Source organism: Anomaloglossus baeobatrachus, chromosome 5 (genome assembly GCF_048569485.1).
Source record: "Anomaloglossus baeobatrachus isolate aAnoBae1 chromosome 5, aAnoBae1.hap1, whole genome shotgun sequence".
NCBI lineage: Eukaryota > Metazoa > Chordata > Amphibia > Anura > Aromobatidae > Anomaloglossus > Anomaloglossus baeobatrachus.
Window position 1 is genome coordinate 547,590,887 of NC_134357.1, and position 27,464 is coordinate 547,618,350.

A 27,464-nucleotide genomic window follows, 5' to 3' on the forward strand; every position below is an offset into this window, starting at 1 on the left:
TCTCAATCATATTGAAATGTATAGGCAATGCTGAAAAGGCAGGTGCGAGCAAGGCGACCTACAAACATGGCTCAGTTACACCAGTTCTGTCAGGAGGAATGGGTCCAAATTCCTACCAACTATTGTGAGAAGATTGAGGAACGATATCCAAATCAGTTGATCCAAGTCATACAGTTTAAGGACAATGGTACCTAATACTAATGAAATGTATGTAAAGTTTTGACTTAAAACATTCTATCTCATTATTCTGGCATTTGGTATATATATATATATATATATATATATATATATATATATATATATATATATATATATATATATATATATAAAATTTTGGTTCCTAATTGACCTAAAACGGGAAAGGTTTATTCTGATTTCATGAGAGTGAGAAAAACATACATATGTGTCTTTTTAGACACTGTATGTACACCGTGTGCAGAATTATTAGGCAAGTTGTATTTTAGAGGATTTTTTTTTTATTATTGATCAACAACTATGTTCTCAATCAACCCAAAAGACTCATAAATATCAAAGCTTAATATTTTTGAAAGTTGGAGTGGGTTTTTTTTTTTAGATTTGTCTATCCAAGGAGGATATCTGTTTGTGCAGTTAACTATTACTGTGCAGAATTATTAGGCAACTTAATAAAAAACACATATAGTCCCATCTCACTTGTTTACTTTCACCAGGTAACCCAGTATAACTGCACAAAATTTAGAAATAAACATTTCTGACATGCAAAAACAAAACCCAAAACAATTAGCGACCAATATAGCCATCTTTCTTTATCATGACACTCAACAGCCTACCATCCATAGATTCTGTCAGTTGCTTGATCTGTTTACGATCATCATTGCGTCTAGCAGCCACCACAGCCTCCCAGACACTGTTCTGAGAGGTGTACTGTTTTTCCTCCCTGTAGATCTTGCATTTTATGAGGGACCACAGGTTATCTATGGGGTTCAGATCAGGTGAACAAGAAGGCCATGTCATTATTTTTTCATCTTTTAAATCTTTACAGGCCAGCCACGCTGTGGAGTAGTTGGATGCATGTGATGGAGCATTGTCCTGCATGAAAATCATGTTTTTCTTGAATGATACCGACTTCTTCCTGTACCACTGCTTGAATAAGTTGTCTTCCAGAAACTGGCAGTAGGTCTGGCAGTTGAGCTTCACTCCATCCTCAACCCGAAAAAGTCCCACAAGTTCATCTTTGATGATACCAGCCCATACCAGTACCCCACCTCCACCTTGCTGACGTCTGAGTCGGAGTGGAGCTCTCTGCCCTTTACTGATCCAGGCTCTGGCCCATCCATCTGGCCCATCAAGAGTCACTCTCATTTCATCAGTCCATACAATCTTTGAAAAATCAGTCTTAAGATATATCTTGGCTCAGTCTTGACGTTTTATTTTATGTTTCTTGTTCAAAGGTGGTCGTTTTTCAGCCTTCCTTACCTTGGCCATGTCCCTGAGTATGGCACACCTTGTGCTTTTTGATACTCCAGTAACATTGCAGCTCTGAAACACGGCCAAACTGGTGGCAAATGGCATCTTGGCAGCTTCACGCTTGATTTTCCTTAATTCATGGGCAGTTATTTTGCGCCTTTTTTGCCCAACACGCTTCTTGCGACCCTGTTGGCTATTTGCCATGAAACGCTTGATTGTTCAGTGATCACGCTTCAAAAGTTTGGCAATTTCAAGACTGCTGCATCCCTCTGCTAGACATCTCACAATTTTGGACTTTTCAGAGCCCGTCAAATCTGTTTCCATCTCCTTCAAAGGGAGTAAGGCTTCTTGTTTTGCTGCTTGGTCGGACAAGCGATTTCCCCTTGCCTTGAGTGTTTGAGCCTTGGTGTGGGCAGCAACCTTTATGATTGCTAGCTGCTTTGGTATCAAGGCTACTTCCATTAGTTTTTTCACTGAGGCTCCATGCCTGATGGGATTTCCTGTCGCTGTGAGGAATCCTCTAGTCTGCCAGATAGTGCCAAAATCGTGCACAATGCCGTGTGCATAGGCTGAGTCCGTGTAGATGTTCGCTGTTCGTTCTTCCAGAAACTCAATTGCCCAGATAAGGGCAAGAAGTTCTGCTTCTTGAGCAGATATGCGTGGAGGTAGCGGTTGTTTGGCTAAGACTGCATATAGAGTTACTACCGCAAATCCGGTGTGGAACTTGCCTGTGTCATCGGCATATCTGCTTCCATCCACAAAATGTTCAAAGTCTGGATTCGTAAGCTGTGTTGCCTGAATATTGTGCAGGGGCTTTGCCTCATGTTCGATGAGTTCCTGACAATCGTGATCAAAGGGTGCGCTGGTACATTTGTCACTCTCTTCTTCTGTCCTCTCTTCTGTCCCCCCTTCTAAACTTGTGAAGATCAGCAGGTCAGTAAGGTTTAGACTCGTAACTCGAGCAAATGAGATGTTTGAGGGTAGCAACAGCGTGTACTGAAGTCTTGACTTGTCTTGCCATGGAGGGGTGTTTCAGCTGCACTTGATTGAGAATAGCATAGATGTCATGGCTTGTAAGAATGGTAGTCGGGAAATCGAGTGAGATTTCAGATGCTTTCTGCAGTATGTTTGAAACTGCTGTAACAGCACGGACACAGGTTGGTGCTGCTTTGGTGACGTTGTCAAGTTGAGAGGAGTAGTACCCGATTATGTGATGTTTGTCCGTCTTCTGGGTGAGTACTCCTACGGCAAATCCTTGAAGCTCTGCTACAAACAGATAGAAGGTGAGATCATAGTTTGGTAGTGCCAGAGCTTTTGAAAGCTTTGTCGAGCTTCTTCTGTAAGAGAAAAAGGAATATTCTTTGTGCAATCATACAGCGGTTGCATGAGTAGTAACGCATTGGGAATCCATTGTCTGCAGAATGAGATCAATCCTAAAAATCCTCTAAGTTGCTTGAGATTCCTAGGAATGCTTGCTTGTCTGATCACTTCTTGTCGGTCCGGGCTGAGATGTTTTTGTCCCGCAGAAAGGCAATGACCCAGGAAAGTCACCCTCGTTTTGCAGAATTTTAATTTATCTCTGCTTGCTTTGCATCCAGATTCTGCTAGAAAGATAAGAAGGCTTATTGAAGCCGTTTTACATTCTTCTTCACTAGGCAGTACAGTAGTAAATCATCCACGTACTGGAGGAGAACACAGTGGTCTGGGGGCTGCCAGCCTTGAAGGACACTACTCATAGCCTGAGTATATAGCGTAGGAGAATGCTGCATTCCTTGAGGCAGTCTTGTCCATGTATATTGGTTTTGCTTGTGCGTGAATGCAAAGAAATCTTGGCATGCTGGGTCCAGTGGTACTGAGAAAAAAGCATTAGCAAGGTCTATGACTGTGTAATGGGTGGATGTAGCCGGCACCTGTGTGAGCAGTGTATGTGGATTTGGTACAACAGGGGTGAGGGGCTCCAGTATTGAGTTCACTGCCCTCAAATCGTGTACCATTCGGTACGTGACTGTGTCACCTTTTTTCACTTGTCTCTTCTTAACAGGAAACAGCGGAGTGTTGTACGGAGACTTAGTAGTTCTGAGGGCTCCCGACTTCAGCAGTTCTTTTATTTGGTAATCCAGGGCAGCTTCCTGTTGAGCATTGAGAGGATATTGTCTCAGCTGCGGTGGTGTAATTCCAGGCTTGAGTGAAACTTTTACGGGGGGCACGGGTAGTGTGCCGAGGTCAGTTTTTGATGTGGACCAGAGTTTTGCAGGAACTTGTAGAAGTATTGGATCCGTGTTTACTTGACGTGTAACATCAGATTCTGATTGATCTTCGATCATCTGGATGGTGCACAGAACTTCTTCTGCGATATCTTCTGGAATTTGCAGGATAGCAGATCCGTCTTCATTGTAGACTATCTGAGCTTGTAGTCTTGATAGTACATCTGCTCCCACTAGGGAATCTCCACCCTGGGGGGACACTAAGAATTTAGATGCGAACATGTGTGGTCCCAGTTTCACCTTCAGTGGATGGGTTATTGGGATTATCTGGGCTTGTCCATTAAAACCAGATACTATAGTAGCTTCGGATGAGATGGATCCTTCAGGCACCAGGTTCCTGGGGAGCACGGAGTGTGAGGCTCCTGAGTCCACCAAAGCTCTTATTTCTTTGTTGCCAATGTGAAGGGGGACGTGTATAAATGGACCTCTGGCATCCCTATCCCATGCTGCCGCAAGTCAGGCAGTCTTCTCCTCCTGACTCTCGGGTTGGTTTTGAGTGTCCCTCTTTTTCTTTCTACAGTCTCTGATCACATGTCCTCTGATTCCACAATAGTAGCAGGTCGGTGCCTTCTTTCTTGTACCTTCTGGCAGACCATCCACTCCTGCTATGACAACTTTCTTGTTGCTCCTTTTAGCCTTTGCGTCGGTTTCTAAGCCACTTGCTTTGTTGACTAGAAGATCTATGTCTTCCATGTTTCTCCATTCTGCGCAGCACGCTTTCAATCTTTCTGCCAGAGGTGCCTGTATTCCATCCATGAAGGATCTTACCATCAGGCGATGTATTGCGGCTGCTTGTATGTCCAGCCCTTCATCTGCAAATTATACAAAGGATAAGGCTGCACATCAAACATAGATAATGGTATAATGCCTCAAGCATATGGAAAAATATTGGAATATACAATGAAAAATGCTACTTGCTAATTTGAACATGTGAATAATGAATTGCATACCTGCTATGAATATTAGGAAAAAGGAGATATTTAGCAATCGCATTGATCAATGTAACTGAGCCCCAAAGCCTCGTCAAGGCATATCTCTATATTGGGGTCCCTAGCTCTGTGACCCTAACTGTGTGTCATCTCATTGCAATTAAAAACTGCTGTGGGTGGAGAGGGGTAACTAAGGACTTTCTTATATAGGAGATGGAAAAAACATGGCCGAAAGGGGCGGAGCTGTGTTCACATTCAGAAAAAAAACTACATATAACTGAATAGGATAACTGAAGTGAGCACTAATATATATATTATGAGTGCAAGCCAAAAAATACATACTATACAAAGGATAAGGCTGCACATCAAACATAGATAATGGTATAATGCCTCAAGCATATGGAAAAATATTGGAATATACAATGAAAAATGCTACTTGCTAATTTGAACATGTGAATAATGAATTGCATACCTGCTATGAATATTAGGAAAAAGGAGATATTTAGCAATCGCATTGATCAATGTAACTGAGCCCCAAAGCCTCGTCAAGGCATATCTCTATATTGGGGTCCCTAGCTCTGTGACCCTAACTGTGTGTCATCTCATTGCAATTAAAAACTGCTGTGGGTGGAGAGGGGTAACTAAGGACTTTCTTATATAGGAGATGGAAAAAACATGGCCGAAAGGGGCGGAGCTGTGTTCACATTCAGAAAAAAAACTACATATAACTGAATAGGATAACTGAAGTGAGCACTAATATATATATTATGAGTGCAAGCCAAAAAATACATACTATACAAAGGATAAGGCTGCACATCAAACATAGATAATGGTATAATGCCTCAAGCATATGGAAAAATATTGGAATATACAATGAAAAATGCTACTTGCTAATTTGAACATGTGAATAATGAATTGCATACCTGCTATGAATATTAGGAAAAAGGAGATATTTAGCAATCGCATTGATCAATGTAACTGAGCCCCAAAGCCTCGTCAAGGCATATCTCTATATTGGGGTCCCTAGCTCTGTGACCCTAACTGTGTGTCATCTCATTGCAATTAAAAACTGCTGTGGGTGGAGAGGGGTAACTAAGGACTTTCTTATATAGGAGATGGAAAAAACATGGCCGAAAGGGGCGGAGCTGTGTTCACATTCAGAAAAAAAACTACATATAACTGAATAGGATAACTGAAGTGAGCACTAATATATATATTATGAGTGCAAGCCAAAAAATACATACTATACAAAGGATATCTTCATCTGCAAATGACTGCATCAATCTGTAGTAAAATGAGCTGACATTCTCCACAGGACCTTGATGCACTGGTCCCATTGTGCCCTTAGTTCTTTGCTCCTGGGCGCAGAAGAGATTGAGTCTTATCATGAATTCTTGGCCCGATTCCACATTATGGGTATCGTCTGGAACATGTCCTGTCAGATGGGCAGTGAGTTTGGCATACAGTTCGGGAGACATTTTAACTCTACACAAACCCTCCATGTCCAACCAAGTGCTTCTGTAGGAGACCTGGATTTGGTTTAGGTAACGTGAAAAACTGACTGGGTTTCTAGTCGGGTCTGGAGCATTTTGCAGGAAAGCCATCTGCTTGGCTGGAGTCCAGGGTACGTAGTCTTCATACGTACGAGGAACTGCATCTCTGGGAGCATTTGGGTTTTGTGGATCAACAGGTGGTCTTATCAGGACTCTTCTTTCCACTACGGGATAAAGGGGCACTGGTCCTGTGGCTTGTAGCTTGTGCTCTGGGGCTCCACAGGCTAGGCATGTTTCACTCCAATCCGGATTTTGTTGGCCACAGTTTGTGCAGGTCCATTCCGGGGATCCTGCTATTTTTGGAGTTGTTGCAGGAGTAGCTGACAGGTGCGGAGGAGGCTGCTGATCCTTATTAGCCTTCTTCTCAGTTTCTTCCCATGTGTCTGATTCTTCATGGTATATCTAACCTTGATCGTGGGCTGTTTTTGCCATGTCAGAAAGACTTCTGACCAGTTTAGTCCATGATTTATCTGCTATCACTCCTGCTCTAGTAGTTCTTATTGTGTCCCATTTGTTGGGGTCCAATTGATCCTTCCCCTTCAATCCAAATGTCTTAAAAACTTCCTTTGACTGACTGGCTGTTCTTTTGCCATGATAACGCGTAATGAGATGTTGTAGGGTGCATCCAGCTCTTCTGTCTTTTGATATTCCTTGCCCCATTCTTCGTCTATCTTCTTCAGCTTTTAGACCCTTGAATGTCCTTTGGACTAAACCTACCTATCCTGGAAGTACTCAGAGACTAACTCCTTTTGTATTCCTACCTAAGCTGAGGTCTAGAACCACCTTTCCTGGAAGTACCCAGAGACTGACTCTTGATCTGTATTCCTATTGAAAGGTGGTGTCCTAACTGTTCAGAGGGGGCTGAGAATGTTGAATGGCGCTGGGTTACCCTTCTTGTACCAAAGGTACACTCTATATCCGATGGCAATGGCAAACAGGGCTATTCCCACTAACACTAGGGCAGTGAATATCACATCCATTGGACAGAGCAGGTACACTATTCCCTTTCAACACTCACTGATGTATTGGATCTATGACAACCAACAAGGACAACAGCACAGAAGCAAAACGCAGGAGAGCAGACACTCCGTGCACAAAGCACAGAGGGGCAGAGAAACAAACAAGGCACAGAAAACATCTGCTGGCAAAAGCTCTCTCAGAGTTCAGTAGAAACCCGCCAATAACCCAGTTTCTACTCACAGTGTACCTTTTGCACGTTGAAGAGGGAAGAGAACAGAGATGGGGAGCAGAGCAAAGAGCAGAAAGCGTTCAACTCTTACCTGGCCAGGTATTTCTGGTCCCCACGTCTGGTCACCTCGTCCTCGGTTTGGCAAGACGATCCACCGTGTCCTGGGATAAACACGGGTCCCCGCTTTCGGGCGCCAGATAATGTTAGGTTGAGCTAACGGTCACAGCTGTTGCCAGCGATGTCCGAATGTGGAGAGAGTACCGGTAACCCCCCCTCTGCTATTCCAGCTCAATGAAAACAGGCAGACGCTGTTATACACATAAGACCTGGAGATGTGTGGCTCCCAAATAGAACTGTATTGATTTTGTTTACGTTACAAAGTTATACAAAGTTGATTAGGGCGTAACTATGCAACATACAGTTAGGTCCAGAAATATTTGGACAGTGACACAATTTTCGCGAGTTGGGCTCTGCATGCCACCACATTGGATTTGAAATGAAACCTCTACAACAGAATTCAAGTGCAGATTGTAACGTTTAATTTGAAGGTTTGAACAAAAATATCTGATAGAAATTGTAGGAATTGTACACATTTCTTTACAAACACTCCACATTTTAGGAGGTCAAAAGTAATTGGACAAATAAACCAAACCCAAAAAAAAAATTTTAGTTTCAATATTTTGTTGCGAATCCTTTGGAGACAATCACTGCCTTAAGTCTGGAACCCATGGACATCACCAAACGCTGGGTTTCCTCCTTCTTAATGCTTTGCCAGGCCTTTACAGCCGCAGCCTTCAGGTCTTGCTTGTTTGTGGGTCTTTCCGTCTTAAGTCTGGATTTGAGCAAGTGAAATGCATGCTCAATTGGGTTAAGATCTGGTGATTGACTTGGCCATTGCAGAATGTTCCACTTTTTTGCACTCATGAACTCCTGGGTAGCTTTGGCTGTATGCTTGGGGTCATTGTCCATCTGTACTATGAAGCGCCGTCCGATCAACTTTGCGGCATTTGGCTGAATCTGGGCTGAAAGTATATCCCGATACACTTCAGAATTCATCTGGCTACTCTTTTCTGCTGTTATGTCATCAATAAACACAAGTGACCCAGTACCATTGAAAGCCATGCATGCCCATGCCATCACGTTGCCTCCACCATGTTTTACAGAGGATGTGGTATGCCTTGGATCATGTGCCGTTCCCTTTCTTCTCCAAACTTTTTTCTTCCCATCATTCTGGTACAGGTTGATCTTTGTCTCATCTGTCCATAGAATACTTTTCCAGAACTGAGCTGGCTTCATGAGGTGTTTTTCAGCAAATTTAACTCTGGCCTGTCTATTTTTGGAATTGATGAATGGTTTGCATCTAGATGTGAACCCTTTGTATTTACTTTCATGGAGTCTTCTCTTTACTGTTGACTTAGAGACAGATACACCTACTTCACTGAGAGTGTTCTGGACTTCAGTTGATGTTGTGAATGGGTTCTTCTTCACCAAAGAAAGTATGCGGCGATCATCCACCACTGTTGTCATCCGTGGACGCCCAGGCCTTTTTGAGTTCCCAAGCTCACCAGTCAATTCCTTTTTCCTCAGAATGTACCCGACTGTTGATTTTGCTACTCCAAGCATGTCTGCTATCTCTCTGATGGATTTTTTCTTTTTTTTCAGCCTCAGGATGTTCTGCTTTACCTCAATTGAGAGTTCCTTAGACCGCATGTTGTCTGGTCACAGCAACAGCTTCCAAATGCAAAACCACACACCTGTAATCAACCCCAGACCTTTTAACTACTTCATTGATTACAGGTTAACGAGGGAGACGCCTTCAGAGTTAATTGCAGCCCTTAGAGTCCCTTGTCCAATTACTTTTGGTCCCTTGAAAAAGAGGAGGCTATGCATTACAGAGCTATGATTCCTAAACCCTTTCTCCGATTTGGATGTGAAAACTCTCATATTGCAGCTGGGAGTGTGCACTTTCAGCCCATATTATATATATAATTGTATTTCTGAACATGTTTTTGTAAACAGCTAAAATAACAAATATTTGGACAGTGACACAAGTTTTCTGGACCTAACTGTACATATTCATTAAAGGCGTGGATTACATGTTCCCAGCAAGAGAAATTAACATAGTGACTTTTATTCCCATAACAGTCTATAACATTTCTTCCCATAATAAGATGTTTTTCAGTTGTTTCTAAGTCAAAACATTCTGTGTCCTTGAGTTTGGTCTCAAAACTTATTACGTATATAAGTCTGGTCTTGTTCTTGCAAAGGAGAATCAATTTCTATTATTTTTCTAACCAGTGAAAAAGGTTAACTCTTTCCTCACAACCCGATGTGTACTCTGGCTAGGAGTGCAGGGAGCCAGCGTGAAAGTTGGAGCCAGATTGATGAAGAGTACTGTTTGTCACTCATTAAGTCCATGCCTCAGAGACTGCAAGCTGTTATAAAAGCCAGAGGTGGTGCAACAAAATACTATTGATGTTTTGGGGTGTTTTATTATTTGTTTGTATTTCATGATTCCATAATTTTTTCCTTATAATTGAGTGATTCCATAATTTTCCCCCTGTTTGGTTTTGAAAAGTAAAAATAGCTAGGTAACCAGCCAAAAACGCCTAAACATTAACTTTTAATAATAAATATTTAAAATATCACTGACAAACAACATAAACAACTATCCATAGCATGTTGAATTAAAACCAGAATATGTAAAAAACAGCAGCACTCAAGCCTGAACCAGTTGAAGTCGGGTGTAAGGCTATGTGCGCACGTTGCGTTCTCTGCAGTGCGGAAAAGAACGCACCCTCTGGCAGACTGGACACTGCGTTTATAAAATAAAATGCATCCACAACGCATGCATTCTGGATGCTTTTTCCATGCGTTTTGCATGCGTTTTTGACAGTGCGTTCCCCCGGCAATTCAGCTCTGCTACATGCCAGCTGACAGCCGAGACAGACAGAGTCGCGCAATGAAAATGAACTCGGGTGAACTGCACCCGACTTCATTGTCATACCGCAGCTCTGTCTGTGTGTGGCATCCTGATTATCATCATCCCCGCACACATCCCAACATTACCGCCGACATCCCCGCACACATCCCGACATTCCCGCACACATCCCGACATTACCGCCGACATCCCCGCACACATACCGACATCCTCGCACACATCCTGACATTACCGCCGACATCCCCACACACATCCCGACATTACCGCCGGAATCCCCGCACACATCCTGACATTACCGCCGACATCCCCGCACACATCCCGACATTCCCGCACACATCCTGACATTACCGCCGACATCCCCGCCCACATCCCGACATTACCGCCGACATCCCCGCACACAACCCGACATTCCCGTACACATCCCGACATTACCGCCGACATCCCCGCACACATCCCGACATTACCGCCGACATCCCCGCACACATCCTGACATTACCGCCGACATCCCCGCACACAACCCGACACTACAGCCCTCATCATCACCGCACACACACCGGCATTACCTCAGTGACGTCCCCTCTGACAGCACGATTCACTTCATTTGCTGCGTGGAGCTCACAGGGGCGGCGGTGTTCTACGCCGCTCCTGTCAGCTTCATGTAGCAGAGCTGGATGCGTCACGGGACCTCTGGATTACGCCGGACCTGGAGGGGTATTTGGGGATTTTAATAAAGTGGTGAAAGAGGGTGTTTTTTTGTCTTTTATTCCAAATAAATATTTTTTTCGGGTGCATGTGTTTATTTACTTTCACTTACAGGTTAATTATGGAAGGTATCTCGGGGAAACGCCTGTCATGATTAACCTAGTAGTTAGTGGCATCTATGGGCTGCTGCCATTAACCCCTTATTACCCCGATTGCCACCTCACCACAGCAATTCGGGATGAGCCGGGTAAAGTCTCGGGACTGTCGCATGTAATGGATGCGGCAATTCCGGACGGCTCTTGGCTGATATTGTTAGGCTGGGGGGCTCCCCACAACGTGGCACTCCCCATCCTGAGAATACCAGCCTTCAGCTGTGTGGCTTTATCTTGGTTGGTATCAAAATTGGGGGGGACCGCACGTCGTTTTTTTTAATTTATTTATTTATTTATTTATTTTACTGCACGATATGGACCCGCCCACCTGTGGCTGTGACTGGTCGCAGTGAGACAGCTGTCACTCAGCGTGGGGGCGTGTTTGACTGCAACCAATCATAGGCGCCGGTGGGCGGGGAAAGCTGGGAATACAAGATTGAATAATGAGCGGCTTGCATTTTCAAAAGAGGAAAAGCCGCCGGAGCAGTGTGAACGCCGTGCAGCGCCGCGCCGGTGATCGGGGAACGGTGAGTATGAGAGAGGGGGGGAGATTGACCGACGGACAGAGAGAGGGACAGACAGACAGAGAGACCGACCGGCAGAGAGAGAGACAGACAGACAGAGCGACCAACTGTCAGAGAAAGAGACCGACCGACCGACAGACAGATGGAGATTCACCGACATCCACAGACAGAAATTGACCGACATCACAGAGACTGAAAAGACCTGCATTTTGCTTGTCAAAAAAGCATGCGGAACGCAACAAAAATGCAGTCCAAGTGCATTTTGGCTGCGTTCTGACCCACATCATTGATTTCAATGAGTAGAGAACGCAGCTACAACGCACAAAAGAAGTGACATGCTGCTTTTTTTTCCGCAGCGATTTTGGCATCCAAAACGCTGTGTTTATAAACGCAGCGTGTGCATTGATTTTTCGGCTTTCTCATAGACTTTGCTGGGGAAGCTGAACGCATGCAGTTACGCTGCAGTTCAAAACGCAGCGTTTCCGCGGGAAAAAACGCAACGTGCGCACATAGCCTAAAGCTGCAAATGGTAAATAAGAGTCCTTGTGCACTCAGCCTCCTGGGGATACACATTCAAAGAAACAACAATACCACTGTGCTAAATACACACAGACTGACAGTGAATTAGCCGCGGGGCTAATCGCATATACTATGGTGAGTGAAGTTAAATGTATAACATTAGGAAGATAGACTCATATCATTGATAGTAGTCTTACCTAAGCTGTAGATCAGGACTAGCATCACCTGTATATAGGGCCGGAAAGGGTTAGATAGTGTTAGAATGAAGCGCGGTTAGATAGTGTGCAGATAAATGTCTGATGAATGGTTTCTGAAGTCTGTGATCAAATTAGGTAAACAGAGAATGTTGTATAGTAATTAGCATATGATAAGAATTATGGATGAATCGTGATTAGCATAGATAAGGATTCAGAATAGTGGCGGGATGAAGTGAGGATGCTGATAAAATAGCAAGGTACAGCAAATCTGATAATCAAGCAATCTATGGAATAACGTGATGAGTGTTATAACTTAGGGTGCTGTCACACACAGCGACGACGACAACGACGTCGCTGCTACGTCACCATTTTCTGTGACGTTGCAGCGACGTCCCGTCGCTGTCGCTGTGTGTGACATCCCGCAACGACCTGAAGCGAGCAGGGAGCAGGAGTCGGCATCTGGCAGCTGCGGTAAGCTGTAACCAGGGTAAACATCGGGTAACCAAGGGAAGATCTTTCCCTGGTTACCTGATATTTACCTCCGTTACCAGCGTCCGCCGCTCTCGCTGCCAGTGCCGGCTCCTGCTCTCTGCACATGTAGCTGCAGTACACATCGGGTAATTAACCCGATGTATACTGTAGCTACGAGAGCAGGGAGCCAGCGATAAGCAGTATGCGCGGCTCCCTGCTATCTGCACATGTAGCTGCAGTACACATCGGGTAATTAACCCGATGTGTACTGTAGCTAGGAGAGCAGGGAGCCAGCGCTAAGCGCGGCTACCTGCTCTCTGCACATGTAGCACAGCGACGCCCGTCGTTATGTTGCTGTGTTTGATAGCTAAGCAGCGATCATAACAGCGACTTACAAGGTCGCTGTTATGTCACAGAAAATGGTGACGTAACAGCGACGTCGTTGTCGCTATGTGTGAACCCAGGTTTACTTTCACATGTAGATGGGAGAGCAGGGGTCCGAGAGTCCGCTGTGCTGTGCAGGCGGTTGTGCCATCCAATAAAATCCCCAATATAGGGGAAATTAACAGGCTGCTAGGGGAAAAAAGGTTGGCGCTAGCTGCGTCCAGATACATCGGCCGGATGTAATTCCGGACTCCAGCTTCGCGCGCGATCAGGCTGGCCGGGTGACGTCACACACTAGCTGATAGCGATGAGCTACAGGAGCTTGGTTGGGGCAAAAATGTCCTACGCGTTTCGGAGGGAAAACGTACCTCCTTCCTCAGGGAAGGATCTAAGCATGTATATGGGGGTATTTATATGATGGACGGAATATAACGAGATTGATGTAGTTGGTGTATGGCGCCCTCTGATGCTTCTATGATTAATACCATAGTGGAAGCATGTAGTGGACTATGGATTGAGAAAAACATGAAGTGTAAAAAAAATTTTTTATTTTATTCTAAAACAATCATGTATAATTGAATGTATATTGGAAGATAAAAATGACTATATATTTTAATAATTAGGAATAAATAAATAAATGTAATGAAAATATAATGATATTAAGAATATATGTATATATGCAGAGCACAAAAATATATATACATATATGATTGAAAAAATAGTAGATTAAAATTGAAAATAGAATTAAAAAATTGAAATTAAAATAACTATGTGGGGGGTATGCCTAGACTTAAATAGATCCATGTACGCATGTATATATACAAAGGTACAGATGCATATATGATTATATGATTATAGACGTGGACATAAAAATCAGCATATGCCCCTAATTTGTGTATGATGGTTTATCAAAACCTGATGTTGAGTATAATACGAGTGGTGTCCAATTATTTAATAATTGAATATAGTGTTTGTATGGACTAATCAATTAGGAGGTACCCCCCCCCATCCCCAGCTGCCCCACACACACACACACACATACCCCCCCCATCCTTCTTTGAGACCCTCCTGTTTAGTCAAAAGCAAATATTTCTAATTCTGAGTTTAGACCGTTGGGTATTAGCGTGTCTAATGTAAATATCCATTTGGATTCAGCTCTGGACATTTGTTTGATATAATCCCCCCCCTCGCCAATGTTTTGGGATTTGTTCAATACCCCAAAATTTTATATTCTTACAAGATTTACCACTTACTAATGTGAAATGGCGTGACAGTGGATGACCAAGGCAGCCATTATTGATGTTCTTAAAATCTTCTTTTATCCTGACGGCAAGGGGTCTCTTGGTTCGTCCCACATCCATTTTGTTACACGGACATACAATAGCGTAAATCACTCCTGTAGTGTTACAATTGATATTTTGTTTGATCTGGTAAGGATCAGATCCTGAGGAGTTTCTGAATGAGGTTATTGGTTGTTGTTTTTGTTTATGACAATTATAACAAAAGCCGCATGGGAAAAAAACATTAGATACATTTCTAGGACCATATAGTGTGTTAATTCTCCCGGATGGTGGATCCAATCCGTGTTTTTTTTGGTGGTAGGGGTTATTAGACTTCTCAGTGTCTGTGTTTTGCGAAAAATGAAGCGCGGTCTCTCCGGCATTAGACGACCTATATATTTGTCTTCTAGTAAAAGGTACCAATATTTCTTAACAATGTTTCTAAAAACACGATTGTTGTCATGATATTCCGTAATAATGGCTAAGTTGCTGATTTCGGACGTCACATTGGGATTGTCAGGGACTTTAATGGAATCAGAAATCAGGGTGATAGAAAAATTGTGGAACATATTGTACACTGGGTTTGAACTGATGGGTCCCCAAAATCCCCCGAAAGGGCCTTATAGACTTGTAAGCCTTTGGGGACCATATTATAAGATAAATACTTTTCCAGTGATGTAACTTCCCATAAATTGCGCAATTCATTTTGTACAACTTTTTCCAAGGATCTAAATGATGATTTATTATGTTCAGCATCCTTTCTGACTAGATGATGCATGGAATGAGATCAAATACTTTCTGTGCTGTGGATAACCGAGTGTTTCTTTCTACATTTAATGATTGTAAGGACATGGCTGAGCTGCTACGTGTATTGCACGATGAATTAAAACCAGAATATGTAAAAAACAGCAGTGCTCAATCCTGAACTAGTTGAAGTCGGGTGTAAAGCTGCAAATGGTAAATAAGAGACCTGGTGCACTCAGCCTCCTGGGGATACACATTCAAAGAAACAACAATACCACTGCGCTACATACCCACAGACTGACAGTGAATTAGCCGCGGGGCTAATCACATATACTATGGTGAGTGAAGTTAAATGTATAACAACAGGAAGATAGACTCATATCATTGATAGTATCTTACCTAAGCTGTAGATCGGGACTAGCATCACCTGTATATAGGGCCCGAAGGGGTTAGATAGTGTTAGAATGAAGCGCGGTCTCTCCGGCATTAGACGACCTATATATTTGTCTTCTAGTAAAAGGTACGAATATTTCTTAACAATGTTTCTAAAAACTCGATTATTGTCATGATATTCCGTAATAATGGCTAAGTTGCTGATTTCGGACGTCACATTGGGATTGTCAGGGACTTTAATGGAATCAGAAATCAGGGTATCCCTTGACATAGAGGACACCGCACAGAGTTCCCTCTCTAAATGAATGGGGTCATACCCCTTACTAATAAACTGATCCTTTAGTCGAATAGCCTCTACATTAAAATGGTGCAGGTGAGTACAGTTCCTGCGAATTCTCATAAATTGGCCCCTTGAGATATTTAATAGCCATGTTGGTAAATGGCAACTAGACCTATGGAATTCCCCCAGCAGCCTGTTAATTTCACCAATATTGGGGATTTTATTGGACGGCACGACCGCCTGCACAGCACAGCGGACACCCGGACCCCTGCTCTCCCAGCTACATGTGAAAGTGAGTTATAACGCTCATCACGTTATTCCACGGATTGCTTGATTATCAGATTTGCTGTACCTTGCTATTTTATCAGCATGCTCACTTCATCCCGCCGCTACAGCTTAGGTAAGACTACAATCAATGATATGAGTCTATCTTCCTGATGTTATACATTTAACTACACTCACCACAGTATATGCGATTAGCCCCGCAGCTAATTCACTGTCAGTCTGTGTGTATTTAGCGCAGTGGTATTGTTGTTTCTTTGAATGTGTATCCCCAGGAGGCTGAGTGCACAAGGTCTCAAATTGCTGAGTGCACAAATTTTTACTTTTCAAAACCAAACAGGGGGAAAATTATGGAATCACTCAATTATAAGGAAAAAACTATGGAATCATGAAATACAAACAAACAATAAAACACCCCAAAACATCAATAGTATTTTGTTGCACCACCTCTGGCTTTTATAACAGCTTGCAGTCTCTGAGGCATGGACTTAATGAGTGACAAACAATACTCTCCATCAATCTGGCTCCAACTTTCGGTAATTGCTGTTGCCAGATCAGCTTTGCAAGTTGGAGCCTTGTCATGGGCCATTTTCTTCAACTTCAACCAAAGATTTTCAATTGGATTGAGATCTGGACTATTTGCAGGCCATGACATTGACCTTATTTGTCTTCTTTCAAGGAATGTTTTCACAGTTTTTGTTCTATGGTAGGAAGCATTATCATCTTGATAAATGATTTCTTCATCCACAAACCTCTGCGAATGGAGAGGACATGATTGTTCCTGATCAGTTTTGACTATTTACTTTGTTGTATTTTTTTGTGCTAGACTGCCAGTCTGAACATATGGATTGGGGTAGAGTGGTGGATGAAGGCACAAGATTAGTGATATATGTAGACTGTGGAAATGAGGTGGGAAATTTCTAATACGAGGCCTAGTTGCATAGTAAAACCACTGGGATTTCATGGATGGAGAACAAAGCTACAGTGTAGCATCCATGAGCAACGGCTGCCGGGTCAGTCAGAAAACAGCAGTTCACACTACAAATTCAAGAAATGGAAAACCTGGACAAGTAGGCAGAGAGTTAGAGCAGGGAGAAAACTGAAGAATGTGGTCATGGACAAGCCAAGTCTTTACCAGTGATCACAAGAGAGAATCAGCTCTGCACACAGTGGAAATCACAAATTCCTAATGCTGAGTACGTAGATGTGAAGCCCCACAAGTGCTGTGTCGGTGCATTACCTTCAGGGACTCCACTCGGCTGGATCTTGTCACAGGTAGGAGATCTTCTTTTAGGATTGTCGTGACGCCACTCTCAGAATTGCGGTCAGTGGGGACCGCCACTGCAGGTTAAGGGATGCCTGGGGCTGATGGTGGGTGCAGCCAGTTGTAATAGCCTCCTGAGAGTGAGGCAAGCCCCAGGGCCCTGTGTAGGTGTGTAGAACCACAAGGCGCAGAATAACTCCACACAAGCAGAATGTCTTTCAGGGGTTTTACTCACAGTTGATGGCAGGGTGAGTAACCCGGGCGTAGCTGGGATGAACCAGGCTGGAACCAGGTATCCTTCAGGCTGACTGATGAGGGTGGCTACCGACTCGCCTTCCTTAGCCCTTCTGTGGTTTGTGGTAACCCCGACTTTTAGTCCCTATGGGGGTCACCCAGGGAAGTAGCTGCTCCCCTCGTTTGTTTGCCGTTTGCTTGTCGCCTGGACCAGATCACTCCAGCTGCTTGCCTCCTGTGAACTATGGGCCCTAACTGTGGCTACGTGGCTGCGGCTTTTGTGGTGTTGTGGAGTGGGCTTTAAGGGCCCCACACCGGCAGGTTTAGCAAGGAAAGGTGGATCTATCCCCGCATCGGGATCTGCCGCCCGTTTGGGCCTGGTACTCCCTGACAGTCTCCTTACTTTCCACTACACTGCTCTCTCTCCAGCTGTGTGTGGTGTTCGGGCAGCACTACCAGGTGACCGTTCTCCCCCGTCGGTAGTCACTGCGCGTACGCTGTTAGACTGCAACAGCTCCAGGGTCTGCTTCTGCTCTTCCTGAGCTGCACACTAAACTGGCTCACTCGTGGGACCTGCACTGCTGCTCCTGTCTGAGCTCCACTTCCATGCTCCTCACTCCTCCACACTCTGCTTCAGACTGTTTTCTCCTCCTTCTCTTTTCCCCTTGTGCCTGCCTACGCCACCTAGCAACCAGGCTCTCTACCACACCCCTTGAGTGGAGATGGAGGCTTCGCCCCCTCCACTCCTCAAGTGGAGGTGAAGGCTTTGCCCCCTCCTGGGATCCCCAGGGGTCCTCTCAAAGGTACATGTGCGAGACCTGATCACTATGCGCCTGTGTAGTCACACCTCGGTCAGCCTTCTGGATTACCTGTTTGTACTGTCCCCAGCATGGGTGCAGTACTCAGTGGTGCCTGACCAGGTCAGGGGCGCCACATAGACCCTAAGGGGTGCTTCACACACAGCGAGCTCACTGCCGAGATCGCTGCTGAGTCACGCTTTTTGTGACGCAGCAGTGACCTCATTAGCGATCTCGCTGTGTGTGACAATGAGCAGCGATCTGGCCCCTGTTGGGAGATTGCTGCTCGTTACACACAGCCCTGGTTCGTTTTCTTCAAAGGCGCTCTCCCACTGTGACACACAGATCGCTGTGTGTGACAGCGAGAGAGCGACAAATGAAGCGAGCAGGGAGCAGGAGCCGGCGTCTGACAGCTGAGGTAAGCTTGTAACCAAGATAAACATCAGGTAACCAAGGTGGTTACCCGATATTTACCTTAGTTACCAGCCTCTGCAGCTCTCACGCTGCCTGTGCTGCCGGCTCCGGCTCTCTGCACATGTAGCTGCATTACACATCGGGTTAATTAACCCGATGTGTACTGTAGCTAGGAGAGCAAGGAGCTAGCGCTCAGTGTGCGCGGCTCCCTGCTCACACAGCTAAGCGGTGTGCGCTGGTAACTAATGTAAACATCGGGTAACCATACCCGATGTTTACCTTAGTTACCAGTCTCCGCAGCTTCCAGACGGCGGCTCCGTGCAAGCGCAGCGTCGCTTGCACGTCGCTGCTGGCTGGGGGCTGTTCACTGGTGAGATCTGCCTGTTTGACAGCTCACCAGCGACCATGTAGCGATGCAGCAGCGATCCTGACCAGGTCAGATCGCTGGTCGGATCGCTGCTGCATCGCTAAGTGTGAAGGTACCCTAAAATAGCAGACAGATAAAAGACTTTGATATCCCCAGTGATCCGCTCTCACCATCTGCGATTAACCCCTTCACCACCTACGATTTTACGTTTTTCATTTTTTTTCCTCAACCTTCTTCCAAGAGCCATAACTTTTTTAGTTTTCCGTCAATATTGCCATTTGAGGGTTTGTTTTTGACAGGACGAGTTGTACTTTTCAATGACACCATCAATCTGCCACATATTGTACTGGAAAACGGGAAAACAAAATCTCCATGTGCGATGAAATTGCAAAAAAGAGCACAATTGCACAATTGTTTTTTATTTACCATGTTCACTATATGGTAAAACTGACCTAGTAATATGATTCCCCAGGTCAGTACGAGTTTGTGGATACCAAACATGTACAATTTTACTTTTTGTGGTAAAAAAAAAAAATCTGAAGTTTACAACAAAAATAAAATGGCGCTGCTGTCGCCATTTTCGGAGACCCGTAGAGTTCTAAATTTTCGCGATCTGGTGCTCAGTGACGGCTTATGTTTTGCATCTTGAGATGACATTTTAATCACACCATTTCTAGGTAGATACGATGTTTAATTACGTTATAGGATTTTATTGCAATGCTACAGAGACAAAACAAATGTAATTCTGGCTTTTATTTTTTTCTCCTACGCGGATTACCGATCAGATTAATTGATTTTTTATTTTGAGAGATCGGCCATTTCTGAACGCTACGATACCAAATATGTATAATTTTTATTCTTTTATTTTTAGTTTGGTAAAAGGGGGTGTTTTTTATATTTTCATATTTTTAAAAACCTTGTTTTTTACATTTTTATTGATTTTACTCGTCCCATTAGGGGACTCTTAAGCCTGCACTATCCAATTGCTTCTGATGATCAGAGCGATGCTTCAGCATAGCTGATCTCCTGTGAATGCCGGCGCTCTGATGAGCGAGCCCGAATTTCGGTGTTCATGCCAAAACAGACTGTTTTTCTTTTTGTAAAAACGAGTTTGGGTTTGGTGTTCAGGTGCTTTACGTTGAACATTACTTGAGCGAGCATTGCTGTCCTCGGGTATGCTCAGTCCTCTGTTGCTTTATCGGAGACTAGCTGGTTGATCGGATAAGTGTGAACTGTTTATGGCTGCATGTGGGGGGAGACCCGACCTGCCCAATTACTGACTTCAATTGGGGTTCAGGCCAAGTTCGTGTCCCAAACTGATCTTAATTTAAGGTTCGGCTGAATCGTCTGAACCGAACTTCCACGGGTCCGATCATCTCCACTTATCCTCCTAATGCCTTGAAATAAATAAAATATAAAGATATTCAAAATAATAACACCGCCATATAGTAGAGGATCAGTGCCTGGTAATAATTATCATTTGTATCTTCTATTTATCATCTAAGCCGAGAAAATCGCACATTATATTCCACAGATAAAGCTCCAGAAACGGAGGAGCGGGGGGATGTTAGTCAGTCACATTGTACACATGGCTCCGCTCCATACACGTCGTACACACACACACGACTCTGCTCTGCACACCTCGTACACACACGGCTCCGCTCCGTACACCTCGTACACACACGGCTCCGCTCCGTACACCTCGTACACACACGGCTCCGCTCCGTACACCTCGTACACACACGGCTCCGCTCCGTACACCTCGTACACACACGGCTCCGCTCCGTACACCTCGTACACACACGCCTCCGCTCCGTACACCTCGTACACACACGCCTCCGCTCCGTACACCTCGTACACACACGCCTCCGCTCCGTACACCTCGTACACACACGCCTCCGCTCCGTACACCTCGTACACACACGCCTCCGCTCCGTACACCTCGTACACACACGGCTCTGCTCCGTACACCTCGTACACACACGGCTCCGCTCCATGCACCTCGTACACACACGGCTCCGCTCCATGCACCTCGTACACACACAGCTCCGTACACCTCATACACACACAGCTCTGCTCCATACACCTCGTACACACACGGCTCTGCTCCGTACACCTCGTACACACACGGCTCTGCTCTGTACACCTCGTACACACACGGCTCTGCTCCGTACACTTCGTACACACACGGCTCCACTCCGTACACCTCGTACACACACGGCTCCGCTCCGTACACCTCGTACACACACGGCTCTGCTCCGTACACCTCGTACACCTCATACACACACAGCTCTGCTCCGTACACCTCGTACACACACGGCTCTGCTCCGTACACCTCGTACACACACGGCTCTGCTCCGTACACCTCGTACACACACGGCTCTGCTCCGTACACCTCGTACACACACGGCTCTGCTCCGTACACCTCGTACACACACGGCTCTGCTCCGTACACCTCGTACACACACGGCTCTGCTCTGTACACCTCGTACACACACGGCTCTGCTCTGTACACCTCGTACACACACGGCTCTGCTCTGTACACCTCGTACACACACGGCTCTGCTCCGTACACCTCGTACACACACGGCTCCGCTCCGTACACCTCGTACACACACGGCTCCGCTCCGTACACCTCGTACACACACGGCCCCGCTCCGTACACCTCGTACACACACGGCTCCGCTCCGTACACCTCGTACACACACGGCTCCGCTCCGTACACCTCGTACACACACGGCTCCGCACACCTCGTACACACACGGCTCCGCTCCGTACACCTCGTACACACACGGCTCCGCTCCGTACACCTCGTACACACACGGCTCTGCTCCGTACACCTCGTACACACACGGCTCTGCTCCCCACACCTCGTACACACACGGCTCTGCTCTGTACACCTCATACACACACACGGCTCTGCTCCCCACACCTCGTACACACACGGCTCCGCTCCGTACACCTCGTACACACACGGCTCTGCTCTGTACACCTCATACACACACGGCTCTGCTCCCCACACCTCGTACACACACGGCTCCGCTCCGCACACCTCGTACACACACGGCTCCGCTCCGTACACCTCGTACACACACGGCTCTGCTCTGTACACCTCATACACACACGGCTCTGCTCTGTACACCTCATACACACACGGCTCTGCTCCCCACACCTCGTACACACACGGCTCTGCTCCGTACACCTCGTACACACACGGCTCTGCTCCCCACACCTCATACACACGCGGCTCCACTCCATACACCTCGTACACACACGGCTCTGCTCCGTACACCTCGTACACACACGGCTCCGCTCCGTACACCTCGTACACACACGGCTCCGCTACATCCACACTGTAAACCCCTCCTGACCCCACACAGAACCTTCCCCTCATCCAGCACCATGACACCCAGCACAGCAGAGTCCTGCATACACTGAGGAGCTGATCATGTGACCCCTGACTCCTCCCCTCCATGTGACATCATTACAGGTCCTGGAAGCACAGAGCAGTCATATAGCTAGGGTTGAGCCTAGAATGTACAGGCTGCAGTCAGGTCATGGACGTGACCGTTTGAGTTGGGGGCGTGGCGATTTTTTTCTGTCCACTGTAAGCATGCAGGCTTCGCCCCCCATCATCTGCAGCTCTTACCCCCTCCCCCGCTTCTATTATAATCAACTCTATGCCCACATGGACTTAGAATAAACATTGTTTTTTGTATCGAAACAGGTTGCATTTTGAACACGCCCCATCACATGACAGGTTACGTCATACCTGTCAGGAGCCCGTACATTCTAGCATCTACCATATATCTAGTGTGCGGCTCTGCAGGAGGAGGTATGTGGAGATTCCTCATTACTGGGGCAGGGGGCATTAACCTCTTCAGCTCTGAGACTTTCTTGGGGTTTTTCTCTCGCTGATTTCTATGAATCGTGAGGTTTTTGTTCCTTTTCCTCTGATAGATACAAACGCCCCAACTATGAGAGGCCGGAAGTGAGGAAACCCGTCTGCCCTCAGTCCTCGGCCCCTTTCCTGCCCTTGGTCCTCGGCCCCTTTCCTGCCCTCGGTCCCTTTCCTGCCCTCAGTCCTCGGCCCCTTTCCTGCCCTCGGTCCCTTTCCTGCCCTCGGTCCCCGGCCCCTTTCCTGCCCTCAGTCCTCGGCCCCTTTCCTGCCCTCGGTCCTCGGCCCCTTTCCTGCCCTCAGTCCCCTTTCCTGCCCTCAGTCCTCGGCCCCTTTCTGCCTTCGGTCCCTTTCTGCCCTGGACCCAACTATGAGAGGCCGGAAGTGAGGAAACCCGTCTACCTTCGGTCCTCAGCTCCTTTCCATACCTCCCAACCATCCTGGATTCAGCGGTTCTGTCCCGATTTGAGGGTTGTCTCCCACAGTCCCGCTGGTCACAGCTGTTGTCCCAACTCCTCTCCTCAGTGCAGTGAATAAATTAACTGAGTTCAGTGCATAAATTTAAATTCTCATCTGGTCTGGTTTACCAGCCAGGACTCAAACTCTGAACTCATGATCCATAGGCAGTAGCTCTACCATTGAGCCACTGCCTCTATTGAAAAACATAAAAAGATTTGGTAATCTTGACCTGTATTGCAGGCAGAGAAACCAAAAGCAAATTATTCAGCTACAAAGATAGACAGAGGGATAAATAATAGATACATGATAGATAGAGTGATAGATCTATTATATAAAGCTCAGTGTGTGTGTGTGTGTGTGTGCGCGTGTGTGTGTGTGTATATGTGTGTATCTCCGCTAAAGGAATCCACACCGTCGCATGTACAATCACGAAATTTTGCACAGGCTCTCCATGTTACTTAGAGAACGTCATAGACTATGTTTGGGCGGGAAAATTTAACCCTGTGCTTTCCAGTTACTTTACAAAAATTTATAGCTGCAGGCTATAAATAGCAACTGTCAATGTTTGCTATAGGAACAAAATAAACTGTTAGTATACGAAGCTTATGTGTGAGGTAAAAAGATGTCGGTGGTGAGACGGATAAAGAGAGACAGACACAGACAGACAGATGGGGAAAGAGACAGATCGGGAAAGAGACAGAGTGGGAAAGAGACAGACGAGCAAAGAGAAAGCCAGGCAAAGAGACAAATGCCCAAAGAGACCGACGGGAAAAGAGACAGACCTGGAAAGAGACAGACCTGGAAAGAGACAGACCTGGAAAGAGACAGACCTGGAAAGAGACAGAGCGGGAAAGAGACAGAGCGGGAAAGAGACAGACGGGGAAAGAGACAGACGGGCAAAGAGACAGACCTGGAAAGAGACAGGCCTGGAAAGAGACAGGCTTGGAAAGAGACAGGCCTGGAAAGAGACAGAACGGGAAAGAGACAGAGCAGGAAAGAGACAGACGGGGAAAGAGACAGCCCTGGAAAGAGACAGCCCTGGAAAGAGACAGCTCTGGAAAGAGACAGAACGGGAAAGAGACAGAGCGGGAAAGAGACAGACGGGGAAAGAGACAGCCCTGCAAAGAGACAGACGGGAAAAGAGACAGACGAGCAAAGAGACAGCCCTAGAAAGGGACAGCCCTAGAAACAGACAGCCCTGGAAACAGACAGCCCTGGAAACAGACAGCCCTGGAAACAGACAGCCCTGGAAACAGACAGCCCTGGAAACAGACAGCCCTGGAAACAGACAGCCCTGGAAAGAGACAGCCCTGGAAAGAGACAGCCCTGGAAAGAGACAGCCCTGGAAAGAGACAGACTTGGAAAGAGACAGACCTGGAAAGAGACAGACCGGGAAAGACACAGACCTAGAAACAGACAGATGGGCAAAGAGAGAGATAGAGACAGACAGATACAGAGATTGAGACAGATAGACTGATGCAAATACAGACAGAGAGATAGAAACAGACAGACAAGGAAAGAGACAGACAGCGACACACAGACAGAGACTGGGAGAGAGACAGAGAGACAGTTACTATCCCGGGCAACGCCCGGGTACTACAGCTAGTAGGTAATAGATGATAGAGTGATATATAATAGATAGATAATTAGAAGATAGATAATAGAGATATACTGCATCTCTATGTACGTTAAGGAAAAAGTCAGATAGTCAGATTCTTTTGTTCCCATAAAACTACTATAAAGAAATACACACACATATATATATATCTAATATATAAAGCTGAGTGTGTGTATGTATGTCCGCTAAAGGAATCCGCACCGTTGCATTTACAATCACGAAATTTTGCACAGACGCCTCATGTGACCCAGGGAGCGTCGTAGGCTATGTTTTGACAGAAAAATTTAACCCCGTGCTTTACAGTTAATCTCTAAAATCCTGCCACCATTAAACTGAATGGAGGTGGGAGCTATAGGTTATTAATAGCAACTGTCAGTGGTTGCTATAGGAACAAAATAAACTCCTAGTTGAAGCTTATGCATGAGGTTATATGATGTCGGTGGAGAGATGGATAGAGAGACAGAAAAAGACAGACAGAGACACAGACAGAAACAGATGGGGAAAGAGACAGACAGAGACAGATGGGGAAAGAGACAGACAGACAGACGGGGAAAGAGACAGCCCTGGAAAGAGACAGCCGGGCAAAGAGACAGCCGGGCAAAGAGACAGCTAGGCAAAGGGACAGACGGGCAAAGGGACAGACGGGCAAAGGGACAGACGGGCAAAGGGACAGACGGGGAAAGAGACAGACGGGGAAAGAGACAGACGGGGAAAGAGACAGACGGGGAAAGAGACAGACGGGGAAAGAGACAGACGGGGAAAGAGACAGATCTGGAAAGAGACAGACGGGCAAAGACACAGATGGGCAAAGACACAGACGGGCAAAGAGACAGACCTGGAAAGAGAAAGACCTGGAAAGAGACAGACCTAGAAAGAGACAGATGGGGAAAGAGAGACGGGGAAAGAGACAGACCAAGACAGACGGAAAAGAGACAGACGGAAAAGAGACAGATGGGGAAAGAGACAGACGGGGAAAGAGAGAGACAGACACACACATAGAGACAGACACAGAGATAGAGACAGACAGACACAGAGATGGAGACAGATAGACTGATACAAATACAGACAGAGATAGAAATAGTCAGAGAGAGACATAGACACAGACAAGGAAAGAGACAGACAGAGAGACAGACAGCGACACACAGACAGAGACTGGGAGAAAGAGAGAGAGACAGTTACTATCCCGGGCAACGCCCGGGTACTACAGCTAGTATATATATATATATATATCTAATATATAAAGCTGAGTGTATGTATGTTTGTGTATGTCTGTCCGCTAAAGGAGTCCACACCGTCGCATTTACAATCACGAAATTTTGCACAGATGCCTCATGTGACCCAGGGAGCGTCGTAGACTATGTTCTGACAGAAAAGTTTAACCCCGTGCTTTACAGTTAGTCTCTAAAATCCTGCCGCCATTAAACTGAATGGAGGTGGGAGCTATAGGTTATTAATAGCAACTGTCAGTGGTTGCTATAGGAACAAAATAAACTGTTAGTTGAAGCTTATGCATGAGGTTATATGATGTCGGTGGAGAGATTGATAGAGAGGCAGAAAAAGACAGACAGAGACAGATGGGGAAACAGACAGACAGACTGTCGGGAAAAGAGACAGCCGGGCAAAGAAACATACCTGGAAATAGACAGACACACACATACAGACCGATACAAATACAGACAGAGATAGAAATAGTCAGACAGAGACATATTCACAGACAGACAGTTGCTATCCTGGGCAATGCCCGGGTACTTCAGCTAGTATATATATATATATATATCTTCTTTATTTTCACCCCCTTGGATTCAAACCAGCAACTTCCAAACACATGTCCAGAAGCCCTTAGCTGTTGAGCCACTAGGAACGATTATGTCAGAGAGAGGATTTTATATAGATGAACCTACACTGCAGCCTCTTACACAGCAGATTACACAGGACCTAGAGCTCCTCAGTGTCCTGTGTTCTAGAGGGAGAGGAAAAGAGATTTGTTTTCTTCTAATAAAATTACTAAAAACAATACAAAAATTAGAATAATGTAATTTTGATTGCGCTTTTTTTAAAATAATTAACATCACAATTCAGCAAATAACTTGGATACACTTGGTGTCCTTGTAATCGTAAAGACCCAAACAACACAGCGATCAGATTATTTATGTGCATGTAAAT

General features: G+C 45.6%; 1 protein-coding gene across 1 annotated transcript in view; it reads left to right on the forward strand.

Moving 5' to 3' along the window:
- The window catches only part of LOC142312957 (uncharacterized), a 210,455-nt gene that overhangs the window by 155,784 nt on the left and 27,207 nt on the right, over positions 1-27,464 (forward strand). Inside the window, 2 exon segments of the mRNA XM_075351946.1 lie at positions 17,077-17,159; positions 23,136-23,161. Coding sequence (XP_075208061.1) covers positions 17,077-17,159; positions 23,136-23,161 — 109 coding nt within the window.